This window comes from Panicum hallii, chromosome 9 (genome assembly GCF_002211085.1).
Source record: "Panicum hallii strain FIL2 chromosome 9, PHallii_v3.1, whole genome shotgun sequence".
Taxonomy (NCBI): Eukaryota; Viridiplantae; Streptophyta; class Magnoliopsida; order Poales; family Poaceae; genus Panicum; species Panicum hallii.
This window is the reverse complement of record NC_038050.1, coordinates 56,966,460-56,980,475: the sequence shown is the minus strand read 5'-3', so window position 1 is coordinate 56,980,475 and position 14,016 is coordinate 56,966,460. Positions and strand designations below refer to the sequence as shown.

At 45.1% G+C, this 14,016-nt stretch overlaps 2 protein-coding genes and 1 long non-coding RNA gene across 3 annotated transcripts; 1 reads left to right on the top strand and 2 right to left on the bottom strand.

Annotated features, from left to right (window-relative positions):
* Nucleotides 1-739: 739 nt before the first annotated feature.
* On the bottom strand, nucleotides 740-3,843 carry LOC112873974 (pentatricopeptide repeat-containing protein At3g02330, mitochondrial). Its single transcript, XM_025937094.1, has one exon. It carries the CDS (start codon nucleotides 3,653-3,655, stop codon nucleotides 1,070-1,072), a length of 2,586 nt encoding a protein of 861 aa, XP_025792879.1. The 5' UTR covers nucleotides 3,656-3,843; the 3' UTR covers nucleotides 740-1,069.
* Nucleotides 3,844-6,405: 2,562 nt separating this feature from the next.
* On the top strand, nucleotides 6,406-6,779 carry LOC112878264. Its single transcript, XR_003225669.1, has 2 exons — nucleotides 6,406-6,519; nucleotides 6,748-6,779. It is a non-coding gene; the product is annotated as an uncharacterized LOC112878264 (long non-coding RNA).
* Nucleotides 6,780-8,819: 2,040 nt separating this feature from the next.
* Nucleotides 8,820-9,878, bottom strand: LOC112873183 (putative cyclin-dependent kinase F-2). Its single transcript, XM_025936202.1, has one exon. The coding sequence runs from the start codon at nucleotides 9,876-9,878 to the stop codon at nucleotides 8,820-8,822; it is 1,059 nt and encodes a 352-aa protein (XP_025791987.1).
* Nucleotides 9,879-14,016: the final 4,138 nt, after the last annotated feature.

Genomic DNA, 14,016 nt, shown 5'->3' with positions numbered 1-14,016 from the left:
CTGAGAGCTGGGAAGAAGAAAAGACAAGACAATTTGAATCCTAGGTTCAACCAAGGCATATAGTAGATAAATACAGTGTGGACATAGCAATGTAGCAGTTTTCATAAACATACCAAATTGCCAATAAGGCAACAGATGCATATGCACATGCAAAAAAAAAAATATAGCATGTCATTGATATTTGTTATACTTCGCATGGGATCTATATTCATGTTGTGCCAAAAAAAAGGTACAGAGGAAGCCTCCCTCCCTACCTTAAAGTTAGAAAAAAAAAAGAAAAGCAGTTTTGAGACGGAAATGATTCTGACAAAACATATAAAAAATCCAATAACGATATCTTAGGACAAGTGGACAACCAAAGTAACGAACCGTTGTAAATTATAAAAGAGCGGTAACCTATGTTATGTGTTTCAAGTTACCTAAACATCCAACAACATAGTAGCTTTAGGCAACCGAAGTACAAATGTGTTCAGGGATAAAGAAGTATGAATGATCTTGAATCTTGGATAAAATTATAACATCTGCATTTGGTTATATTTAGAGCTGGGCAATGCTTGCACTGGCACATTGCACCCCCTTTAGCAAACATTTGGGTGAAAACTAAAGCTGATGTTTGAGAGATACTGAACAATCAATAAGCTTGCTCAACCAAATAAATGAACCGACAGTATTTTGAATCAGAGCAGCAGCAATTTTTTTTCTTTTGTGAAGAAAGGAAATGGGGAGATTGTTTCTACACTTCTGCCAAGTTTGCTATATTCCCTGTATACAAGCCAGAATCAGCACATGTTGTGGAAATAACAATAAGTTACTTATCCACCAGATGTGGTCAGTTTGATTTCTTTTGCTAGCCTATTTTCTGCACTGCCAGTCCTCTTCAAGCCAAAACTGTGCACATGGTCCTGGCTTGCTTTCATGTGAACAATCGTCAGTCACATGCATCCTAAGATCAACAAGAACATGCTTACATGACATGGCCAGGTAGAAAATTGAGTTTCTGCCTCAGTGCCATTTTTAGTATCACTCTCTGCTGGCGGAATCTGCCAAGTTTACATGAAGGCAAGACAGATTAATCACCGATGATTCCAAGCAAATCATCTTGCTCAGATGCGCTCCCCTCTTCATCAACCTCAGCAAAAAGGGCTGAAGCAGGCTCATATCCAGAGAGTTTCATCTCACCAATCAAATCATTCAACATCTCATACACCTCCGTCGATCTTGGATGGACCTTATCTCCTACAAGGAAACCATGCATCTCTGATTGCACTTCAATCCAGCTACAACCAGGTTCCTTTTTCAGCCGTCCCTGCCTCATTAGCCTTCTAGTCCTTGAAACATCAACCCATTTTCCTGATTCAGCGTATACATTTGAGAGAAGAATGTAAACTGATGAATCATCTGGATCTAGCCGTAGAATATTGCTAGCAGCAATTTCAGCCACTTCAACATCTTGACGGATCTTGCAAATGCTTAGCAGAGTCTTCCATATGACTGCATCTGCTTCAAAAGGCATGCTTCTGATAAATTTCAGAGCTTCCTGCGGGCCCTTTGACCGTCCTAGTATATCGACCATGCAAGAAAAGTGTTCCAGTTGAGGTTCCAATTTGTAGCGTGTTGTCATCAGATGGAAGTAGCGGCATCCGTCGTCTAGCAGACCAACATGGCTGCATGCCCGAAGAACTGCCACAAAAGTTGCATGATTTGGCAGAGCGTTTGCTTTCTGCATTCTCTCAAACATCTCTAGGGCTTGCAATCCCTGGCCATGGAGTGCATAGCCACATATCATAGCATTCCACGACACAAAATCCAGTTTCTGCGCCTTCTCAAACATCAGCAGCGAGTCTGGCATGTTCCCGCACTTGGCATACATGTCTACAAGAGTGCTAGAGATATATTCATCTCCAAGCATTTCCTGCTTGATAATCTGACCATGGATCTGTTTTCCCAACTCAATGGTAGCCAGATTAGCACAAGTATCAAGAACCGTGGCATAAGTAAAATGATCAGGCTTTACCCCCATATCTAGCATCGCTGAGAAGAACTTCTGTGCTTCATCACTCTGTTTGTTGAGTGAAAATCCTGATATGATGGAATTCCACGAAACAAGTTCTTTCCTCCCAATTCTTTCATGAAGTTTCTGAGCCTCTGTGATCATGCCACATTTACAGTACATGTCAACAACAGTGCTTGCAACAAAAGCATCGAAACCAAGTCCCGACTTGATAACTTTGTTATGAACCATCAATCCATATTCCAAAGATTGTAAGCCTGCACAAGCCTTAAGGACGCTACCATAAGTGAAATCATCAGGTTCCATACCAGAGCGCATCATTTCATTTAAGTGGGCTATGGTATCCTCATAACACTCATTTTGCTCAAGAGCTGCAATAATAGCGTTCCAAGAGACCGAGTCTCTTTGCTCCATCTCCTGGAATATAAGATATGCTTCTACCAACACTTTGCACTTCCCATATAGATCCAGAATTGCATTTTTGACACAAACATCCGCATCAAACCCTGATTTAACTGATAAGCAGTGGACTTGTAACCCTTGAAAGTACCCCTTAACCTCGGCACAAGCACTGAAAACACCTGATAAGCTAACTACATCAAAACCAATACCAGACCTGGTCATGAATTGAAACAGTTGCATGGCCTCAGGTCCGAGCCCTGTGCGCACAAGCCCAACCATCATGGCATTGCATGTCTCCACAGTATGGTTGGGCAAACCAAAGAATGCCCTTCTAGCATCAACCAAGCTATCAGCCTTGGCATACACGTCTACAATTGCTGTGCCAACAACACGGTCAGAACTAAACTTATTCTTTATGGCATGCGCATGTAACTGCCTAGCAGTGTTCAGACATGACATTGCTGAGCAGGATCTAAAGACACTGGCATAAGCCGGCTGGCTCACCCCAAGCCCCAGCCTCTGCATCTGCACAAACAGCTCCAGCCCTCGTGTGTACTGCTCATTTTGAACACATCCCGCGATCGCCGCACCCCAAGAGACCCAATTCCTCTCACCCATTCCATGAAAGAAGCACAGTGCGTCTTCCAAACTCCTGCACTTGCCATACATGTCCACGAGAGCACTCCCGGCTCGGACATCAGCCTCCAGGCCCGTCTTTACCGCCAATCCATGGATTTGAACACCAAGTGCCAAGTCTTCCAAACCACTGCAGGCCTTCAGCAAAACAGCAAACGTCGTCCTGTCAGGGGCAACACCCCCGTGAGCCATCTCCAGAAACAGACCTACTGACTCCCGAAACAGGCCGCGCTGGCTGTAGCTCGAGACCAGCGCGTTCCACGACACGACGTCAGGGCCCGGCATCGCGTCGAACAGCGATACGGCCGTGTCGATGTCTCCCGCGTGAGCGTACGCCGTGAGCATGGTGTTCCACGAGACTGTGTCCCGGTGGGGCATCGCGTCGAACACCCTGCGCGCGCGGGCGGCGCCCGCGCAGCGGGCGTACATCTGGAGGAGGCAGTTGGAGACGAACTCGGTGGGCACGAACCCGGACACGAGCATCCGCGCGTGCGCGGCGCGGCCCGCGCCGAGCGCCGGGCGGCCGGCGTGGGCGCAGAGCTGGAAGAGGTGGGAGAAGGTGGCGTTGGCGAGGGCCCCCGCCTGCGCGGGGGGCGGCCGGGACATCGGGAGCGCGCCGCGCTACGGGTGGCGATCATGTGCTATTGGCGGGAGACGGCGCGAGTGGTGGAGTGGTAGAAGTTGCCACTGGCGCGCAGCGCCATGCCGGGCACGCGACCTTGCTCTATAGCAAACGGCGCCATCGCCGGGCACGCGACCTTGAGATGGAACACCCGCCGCCCTGGTGCCGGGGTCACATGTCGGTGAAAAATCACCATACCTCTGACTGTTAGGTGGGCCGTGGGCGTGGGCCGGTTCAGCCCAGCGGTTCAACGATCTCTGCTCACTACAATTCACCCTCATCCTATTTTCTTTTCAGCGGGGTTTGGTTTTTTGTTCCCGCCGCAATTCCCGTGAGAAGGTTTAGGGGCAGGACAGCTGGATCTTCGAATCAGCGACGGGCATCAATAACGAGTACTGTGCAATTTAGCTCGTTTGATTCCTGCAAATACAAACGGCCGAGTGATAAACTCGGGCAAATTCAATCTGATTTCTGCAATTTAAGCACGGAACACACTGAATTCTGAAGCCTGGCTGCCTTGTACACCTGCTTTGGCTTGCTTTGCTTTTAACTGACGCGAAAGTGAACTTTTCGGTAGTACGGTACGTGAGATTGCATTGCGTGTCGAGTGCAGCCAGTTTAGTCGCCATTGGCGTGGTGGATGTCTTTTCCAGCTGCTAACCAATACTCCAACAGAATGCACTATACCACAGTACCAAAATAGTGTCGGATGTGGGTCGCTAAAAGTAGAGAATTATAACAAACTATTAGTATGTAAAGATCTCTAACGGACTATCAGTCGGTAATTCAAATTTTCCAACTGCATATCGGTTGGTATGGATCTTAAACCAACCGTCGGTAATTCATGGTAGTAAGGTCAAACTATCAGTTGGTATACATGGATCATAATGAAAAGCAAGCGTGTGGTTCATCTTTCTCTTTTTAATCTGAAATTAAAATTTGCAATTTGTATTTCTCCCTCATAAGAACTTCAAATTTGATAAAAAAATTTCCTAATTTTTTCTAAAATCAGGATCTTTCATTTAATGGTATTTTTTATGTTAATTGCTATTTCTTGGATCTTTTACATATGGCTTATTTTCTTCCACCCAATTAGAGAGTAGGAAAATATATTAGTGCATAACAATTGGTAATGTAACTTCATACCTTCTAATATTCTGATAAACATAAGGTATCTAAATTTAAGGTGCACACGAGTTCAAAAATATTATGAGATATTTCAAATCTCAAAGTTTGACTTGAGTTATGATAAACTGTGTGAGAGATGTATCATTTTATGAACAATGTATGGTCTTACTTTATTAAAATTATTTAATTTTTTTATGCTTATGTGCCAAAAATATGTTTCCATGTCAATTTGTAGAATTTTCTTACCAAATTTAAATATTTATTGTAATTATTATGTGGTGATTTGGAGATAGAAGTTTGAATTTTCTCTAAAAGACAATTGAAATTTTCATCTATCTCCAAGACATGAGCTAGAATGGAACATATGAGGCTAATATAATTTTTCCATAATTTTTCAAATTTTATTGGAGGTACACGTAGTTCAACTTGGAGTTACTTTCGATAAGCACGCAGAAATTTATTTAAATGATAGAAAAGACCAAATATGTTCTATAATTGTTGAAACTCCTACATAACAACTTATATGTTATGTATTACATGTAACAAATGTATTAGGGTATACAAGATAATTATTGTTGCAAGTTACTTCAAAGGGTGCCTTAATTAGTTATTTAAAAATTAGGAAAAAAACTTTTTTGCACAACAAGCGACAATGAAATCCACAAATGTTAATAGGATAGTTAAGTTAACGATATATCCAAATTTCAAGTGTATATGAGCAAGAAAAGAATTTAAGGTTGACAAACTTCATAGTTAGACTTAAGTTGTGTGAAATATTGTGAGGGATCTATCCATTTTGTGAATAGTGTATGTCCAATTTTTGTAAAATCTTATGAAATTTTTGTGTCTAAGCTCATACATCCATAAAATGACTCTATTCAAATTTACAAAATTTTTGGAGAAATTTATATATTATTATCATTATTTTATAATAAGGTGCAAGTAGAAGTTAGAATTACTCCTAACAAACATTGGACTTTTCATCTATTTTCAGTATATGAGCTACAATAGAACATAAGTACTTAAAATATATTTTTGTGTAAATTTTTAAATATTATTTAGATACATGTAGTTCAATTTGTAATTACTTTCAATAAACACTCAAAAATTCATTTAAATTATCGAAAATAGTAAATGAGTTAAAAATGATTAAAACTTCTACAAGACAACTTATATGTAGTCTAATATATATGAAAAATATATTGTTATATATAAGATTATTATTTTTGTGTGTTAGTTCACAAAGATAACTTAATTAGTTGGCGATAAAGAAAAACCAAATGGACTAAAAGAAACTTGAGATTGAGCCGTTTTCTCAACACTCATGCACAGCCCAAATTTTCTTTGTCCATCCATCTCTAATCCGACGGCTTAGATCGCTTCCTTATTGTATATATAAATTCAAACCTCAGATCCACGCCCCTCGCTACCCACCGACGCCTGCTCCCCACTGACGCGCGGCCCCGTAGGCGCTCCGCGGCGGGCGACGGCTTGGCCGAGCGGGAGCCGCTAGGCACGCCCGGCCCGCGCCGCGCAGGGGCTCCGCGGCAGCATTGCTGCAGGCGCGCCCGAGCGGCCGATGGGGCAGGGCCTGGGCCTTGGGCGCCGAGCACCTTGCTCCCTCACCTGCGCGAGCACGCGGCTGGCCGGCGGCGCCCTGCAGCGGTGCGGGCGTGCTGCATTCAGCCTGTGTAGCGAGATTTGAGGCTTCCCGACCTGAGTATGTTTCCTTCCATTGTTTGTCTTGCTTGTTTAATGTTGGTGTCATCTCAAAACATTAGATTTGTTGTTATATTCTGCTAGCTTGTGCTCATGATCTAGCTGATGTTGCTCTACCCATGGTACTCATTTTGACTAGAGTCCACTCACTCTTAGTTAAAATCTAATGCTTCTTGCCAATATGCACATATTTTGGCTGTGCACGCTAATATCTTTCCTTGGTTGACAGGAGGTTAAACAAGGGAAGGAGGCACACATCTTGAAAAGACCAGACCAAAGGAGGCAATATATCTGATGACATTTATTTTTGCTCTAATTGAAAATAGTGACTGCTAAAACATGAGCTCGTATAGAACTGTGACTGCTAAAACAGTAACTTGTATAAAAAAATTCACTATAGTGTTTATATGATTTCTGAAGAAACATGACTGTTGCCTTCAATATTGATTAACCATGTGTGACTGTGTTTTTTCCTTTTCTTTGTTCAGCACACATGCATTGTCAAGAGACTGCTTATAAAATGGTGTGGATTCTGAATCTCCAAATAATTTTGTATTGCAGGTAGCAGTTCCGAGTTCAATTTATCATTTGTGTAGCAAAAAAGCGATGCAGCTGCAGTAGAAAAGCATACACATACCTCTAAGTTTAAAGAAACCAAAGGTTTTGTGATAGTATGTTGATCTCTGTGTTTTGTTTATTGCTGCAAATGGGAATTGCTCTATGGACTTAATAGTAACTGTTCTGTGTGCCCAAATAATGTCTTGTGCTAAGTCAATTGCTGCTCTAATGATTAAACATATAAGTGTAGTTTGTACCTAAGTGAAAAATAGCTCTATACCAGATAGCTATTTTTGTCATCCAATAATATTAACACTAGCTGCATGTTGTGTGGTTGTTTGCCATTCCCTTTTCTGAAACTTTACTGAAAATTGTTACTCACATGTTCAAATTGACTTTCAGGTAGAAGTGTTAGGTGGGACGGTTGATGAAGACGGTTGCAAGTTGATCACAGTTTTCGTTGAAGCTTATGTGTTTGTTTTGTTAGGAACTTCCTGGAGATGAAATCTTTCGCCCACAACCTTGTAGTGAACTGTGATATTTCGATCACAATTATTTGATACCTTGCTCAAAATGATAGATGTAGCAATGTTGATTTCTTGACCATATGCAAATTTTATGGCTGTGAGCTAGGTCAGTTTGTTTTAATGATCTATGTGACATCACTGGGAGCTATTATTTATCTCCTCACAATTTGATTCATGCTTTTCATCTTGCCGTTTTGGACAGTAGAACAAGTGGCTTTCTTTTTTTTAATTCATATAATTGATCCCGTTGAACCATCAGTTGGTAAAGCTCCTAGTACCATCAAACAATCAGTCGATAAAACTGGTGACACACAATGGTAAAACTCTTGAGCTTGTCGAACTTGGTCGGTGAAAAGATGTCGGTCGGTAAAATTTTATATCGACGTCACTTACAGCGATAGATAGGTGGAGTCGGCAAAGCTAATTGATGGTTAGTCGGTATAACGGCTTATACCGACTCCTACGTAGTCGGTGATCGGGGGCTGTGGTACAGTGATGTTAGCCCTGACGCAAGAATTTTTTGTACAAGTTTTTCCGTTCCAAAGTTTCTACTTACTTCATGTCAGCACGCAAAAGCTTGCGCGTCAGATTTGTAGGAGGAGGACCGCAAATGGACCGGTTACAAGTGCCATAGGCCGAAAACTAAACGTTTGAGAGCTACAGGCAAATCTTTTACGGTCCCTCTGCATGAAGTGGACCTGAAATTTGATGTTCCCAGCCGCATAATAAGTCGTGTTAATTTCGCAGCACCTGAAACTTGAATCCCAATGGAATCTCCAGTGACAAATAATCTCCATTCACTTATCTTCTTCCCAAATTGTTAAATCAGAAGGACTACGGGAGCTCTGCCGTTTTTATAGTAGACCTGTCTGTCGCCTACTACATTGTTTGTCATATTTATTTCAAAAATCCGTGGTGCATTCCATTCCATCTTTGTGCAGATGCCAGACGTTGCATTGATTTGTTAGCAAAAACAAACAAAAATGCAAGGGATTCCTGAACACGGAAATTAGCTTTGGGACCTTATTGGATTCTGGCATACCAAAAATTCAGAGATGTCTAGGTGCCTCAGGGCTAACTAAGCGTGAGATACTGACGGCAAGATCAATCAAATTCATTCAAAAGCATAGCCTAGCATGAAAGGATTTAATTCAAATAATAGTGCAATCTGCATCACTATATTGACAACATTACAGGAGTTCATCAACGATCTAATCTAGGTCACGCAAACAGCATGTATGTGATGTATCCTCCGTCTCTTGGGCAGCGGCGACAACGCCTCCACTTTGTTTGGCAGATCCAGCGCGTCGATCTTGGCGAACCAGGGGTGCTCCAGCGCGGCAGCTGCCGTGAGCCTCTTGTCGGGGTTGCACGTGAGGAGGCCGCTGAGGACCTCGAACCCTTCCTCAGACAGCTTCGTCTCGGGGAACAGCTCGCGCAGGTGGTTCTCCCGCTGCATGTCGGCCAGTTGCGGCGGCATCACCACGGTGGACGAGAACCACGGCCATGTGCTGTCGTCGGGCGCGCCGAGCAATTGGAAGATCGCGTTGAGCTGCCCTTGGTCGTGGGAACCCTGGAAGAGAGGTCTCCCGCTGTCGATCAGCTCCGCCATGACGCAGCCGAGGGACCAGATGTCGACTTGCGTGTCGTAGTCGGGCTTCTCCAGCAGCATCTCGGGCGCCATGTACCACAGCGTGCCGGCCGGCTGGTACGGCGGCCGCTCGTCGGTGGACATGGCGAGCCCAAAGTCGCAGATCTTGACGACGTTATGACCCTCGCCGACGAGGATGTTCTGGGGCTTGATGTCGCGGTGGACGATGCGGCCGGCGTGCATCTTCTTGGCGGCCGTGAGCAGCTGCCACATGGCGGCGCGGACCGTGGCCTCGGGCAGCGGCGGGCTCCCGCGGGGGAGCTGGCGGAGGACGTCGTGGAGGCTGGGGCCCACGAAGTCCATGACGAGGCGGAGGTCCATGGTGCCCGCGGCGCGGACGACGCCGTGGAAGCCGACGACGAACGGGTTGGCGGCCTCCTCGAGGAAGCGCGCCTCCCGCAGCGCCGCCCCGGGGCCGCCGTGGGCCGCGCCGAGGCGCTTGATGGCGACGATCCGGCCGGTGTCGCGGTGCCGCGCCTTGACGACCGTACCGAAGGCACCCTTGCCGAGGCGGCAGGTGGTCTCCTCGTACTGCTCCGTGCTGCCGACGGCGATGCGCCTCCTCTTGAGGCCGGCCGGTCCCGCGGCGGCGTGGCTGCGGGCGGCGGCGGGGGGCTCGGCCATCGCGAGCGGTTCAACTGTAGAAGGCGGGACGGCGGATTTCTTGCCCTTGCCCTAGCCACTAGGCAGAGGATGACTGCGCGAGGCAGGGGAGAAGCGCGAGTTGAGTGCCGAAGCAAACCAAGCATTTATTATGGGAGTGCGTCCGGTCCGACCGCGAGTTGAATTGAAACCGATGTCAACACAAAATCGATCCCTGATGCCTCTTCCGGAGCAACCGCCGGAATGCCGGATGCGATCTGCAGACGCGGGAGCCTACTTAGGGAAGGTTTGCTTGCCCGTGACGCATCTCTCGGTGCGCATGGTCTGCGAAACCAGGAAGTTTTTGACGGGCCCCGCTGCCAGCAACGGAAGTACACAGATTAGGTTGGCTGAGCATAGGAAGTGATTACCATTTGAGCGGAATCCAAACACCATCAGACTATATCACCCCTAGGGTGTTCGTCGCGCCCGCCGCGGTTGGGCATGGCAGCTTGGTTTCTCCCAGACCGCGACAGCGCCGGCGATGGCGCTGGCAGCCGTTGGTGTAGCTGTAGTAGATGGAGTAGGTGCTAGGAATTTCGTCGCCGGCGTGTGCGGTCAGCGTCTCGCGCCCCGTTCGACATCTGGCGTCTGATCCTCTGCAGAGGATCACAAGATTCAGGTGCCGAATCTTCAACTTCTGCAACTAGCAGGCGATTTCCTATCTTTCAAAGAATTCAGGTGCTGGTTCGTTAGTCAATAAGTCAAGACACATAAATTTAGCATGAACTGATGATCATGCTGCCTGTCGCAAAAGGGCATGATTTGCAGTCTCATACACCACACACCAGGGTCGCAACCAAATTAAAGCATTCCCAAATTCAGGAATCCATTTTTACTGAACATTATGAAGAATAGCTCAAGCATTCGGACAATTTGTATCATTTTCACTAGGTTGACCTACCTCAATTAGTATAAATCCTGTAGTACTGCTACACGGCCAAAATAATACCAGCATTCCTCAAATCACAGCAACAAATTCGATATATCATCAGATCCTTGTGCACTGTGCCACTAATCTGGGTTCTACTCCCAACCCATTCACTGCCGGAGAATGTCACATTGGTACCAGCACGTTAGTGCCGGTCAAAAACGAGCCGGCACTAACGTGCCTGAACAGTGCAAGGCGGGCACGTTAGTGCCGGCTAGAAATCCCAGCCGGCACTAACGTGCCATCCCCCAACAGTCAGACGGCTGCCACAATGGTCAAAACGCACGTCAGTGCCGGTCGGCATATCTAGCCGGCACTAACTTGGTCAATTACAAGTTAGTGCCGGCTGTTTGCTCTAGCTGGCACTAAACGTACACAGTTAGTGCCGGCTAAAGCCACCAGCCGACACTAACTTGCCCTGTATATACCGGCCACTACATCCCCAGCCCTCCATTTCATTTGGCAGTCCTTCTTCCCGAGCCCTCCATTTCCTTTAACCGAGCTCTTCCTCTCTCTCTCATGGCGTGTTATAGGGGAGGTGCTGCCCATTTTTCCCCAAATTTGTGAGGATTTCACCCATCCAAGTGCACCAAAGGTTAGTAGCTTCTTCCACTCTTCTTTCACGGTGTTTATTCTTTGTTTCATGCTTTCTAGATAAAGAAAATAGTGATTTTAAGGTTGAGGAAAAATAAGCATAATTTTCCAATTTGTTCATTAATTTGAGCAAAATAGAATCAATTTGTTACTTTTTAGAGAAGGTTTTCTAGATAGTTTGACTATGACACATTTAGAGTAATTTTTTTGAATTATTTCACGGGGACATGTGTATATGTTATTATGCAAAATTTTAGGGATTTTAAGGATGAGGGACAATGAGCATGATTCATTAATTTGTTCATTAATTTGAGCAAGGTAGAATTGATTAGTTGCTTTTTAGAGAATGATTACTATATAGTTTGACCATCACACATTTAGAATGATTTTTTTGAATTATTTCATGGTGACATGTGTATATATTATTGTGCCAATTTATTTTGCTATTTAGTTTAAATTTACTAGATAGGTGGCCTATGACACATTTACATTTTTTTTAATTACTTCATAGTAACCTGTTTTTAGGGATAATGAGCATGATTTTTTTTAATTTGTACAGATGGACCGGCAATGGATGCACGGAAGCCGGAGCACCTCGGCGTGGATTCAGGGTTTAGATTCTTTTCTCAAGGCGGCAATGGCAAATAGGTCGCCAAAGGGTTTAATGTGTTGTCCATGCAGTGTTTGCGAAAATAAAAAGGAATTCCGAAAAAGAGAAACTCTATGGAATCACCTGGCCTTGAATGGTTTCATGAGTAACTATAGCCTTTGGACTAAGCACGGCGAAGTTGGAGTTATGATGGAAGATAATGAAGAAGATGACGATGGTGATAACAATCTTCCAGATTGGGCATGGGTTCATGAAGCAGGTGGCTTTCAAGATGAACCAATGGACGAGGGTGAAGCAAATGTTGCACAAGAGGAGCCACCTGACGAGCTAGGTCAGGCGTTGCTTGATGCACAGAAAGACAGTGACACTGTGAAGGAGGCATTAAAGTTTGAGAAGATGTTGGAGGATCACAAAAGGTCGTTGTTCCCTAGTTGCAAACCGGAGCAGAAGAAGTTGGGTACCACGCTAGAGATGCTGAAATGGAAGGCAACTAATGGTGTCACCGATAAGGGATTTGGTATCAGCTATTAAAGATTGTAAAGAACATGCTTCCTGAGGGTAATGAACTGCCGTCAACAACATACGAAGCTAAAAACATGGTTTGCCCTCTAGGATTGGACGTGCAGAAGATTCACGCATGTCTTAACGATTGCATCCTGTATCACGGCGAATACGAGAACTTGGAAGCTTGTCCTGTTTGTAGCGCATTGCGGTATAAGATCAGGCGAGATGATCCACGTGATGTTGATGGGGAGCCGGTAAAGAAGAGCGTTCCCGCAAAGTTGGTGTGGTACTTCCCAATAATACCACGTCTGAAGCGCTTTTTCAAAAACAAGGACAACGCTAAGTTGATACGGTGGCACAAAGAAGACCGTAAGGAGGATCGCATGATCAGACGCCCAGCAGATGGGTCCCAGTGGAGAAACCTTAACCGAGAGTATCCTCAATTTGACAACGACTCAAGGAATATAAGATTTGCTCTAAGTGCGGATGGAATGAATCCGTACGGTGAGTTTGGCAGCGCTCATAGTACATGGCCCGTGACCCTATGTATGTTCAACCTTCCTCCTTGGTTATGCCTGAAGCGTAAGTTCATCATGATGCCGGTGCTTATAGAAGGGCCAAAAGAACCTGGCAACGATATTGATGTGTTCCTGCAACCCTTGATGGATGATCTCTTACTGCTCTGGAAAGAAGAAGGTGTACATGTGTGGGATGAGTATAAACAGGAGTCTTTCAACCTCCGAGCTTTGCTTTTTGTATGCATCAATGATTGGCCTGCACTTGCAAAACTTTCGGGACAGTCGAACATGGGATACATGGCCTGCACCCACTGTTATGATGAAACCGATAGCATTTATTTGAAACACTGTAAGAAGTGCGTATACATGGGCCATCGCCGATTCCTTCCTACCGATCACCCCCTAAGAACCGAAGGGAAGCATTTCAAAGGAGAGCCCGAAACTCATCGTAAGCCTCTGTTCCGCAATGGAAAGCGTGTGTTCTCGATGATCAAGGATGTGAAGGTAGTATTTGGAAAGGGTCCCGGTAGCCAACCTGTTCCGAAGGATGACCAGGGACATGTTCCAATGTGGAAGAAGAAGTCTATATTGTGGAACCTACCTTATTGGCAAGTCTTACAGGTTCGCAACGCAATTGATGTGATGCATCTGTCGAAGAATCTTTACGTCAACCTACTAGGCTTTCTAGGAGTGTATGGTAAGTCAAAAGACACATTGGAAGCAAGGCGCGACATGTGGATGCTAGTTGGACGACAGGGCTTGCAACCCGAGAAGAGAGACAATGGACGTCACTATTTAAAACCTGCCAGCTATAATCTGAGTAAAGAGGAGAAGGAAAGATGGGTACTCCTCAAATATACAGGGCATAATAAATGTTAAAGAGAAGAAAATCCAAAACTTGAAGTCCCATGACTGCCACGTTCTGATGACACAATTACTTCCGGTTATACTGAGGGGTGTTCT

Bases quoted from the DNA above. Each gene is read 5' to 3' on its own strand.
- LOC112873974 (XM_025937094.1), bottom strand. From the start codon at position 3,655: ATGTCCCGGCCGCCCCCCGCGCAGGCGGGGGCCCTCGCCAACGCCACC.
- LOC112873183 (XM_025936202.1), bottom strand. From the start codon at position 9,878: ATGGCCGAGCCCCCCGCCGCCGCCCGCAGCCACGCCGCCGCGGGACCG.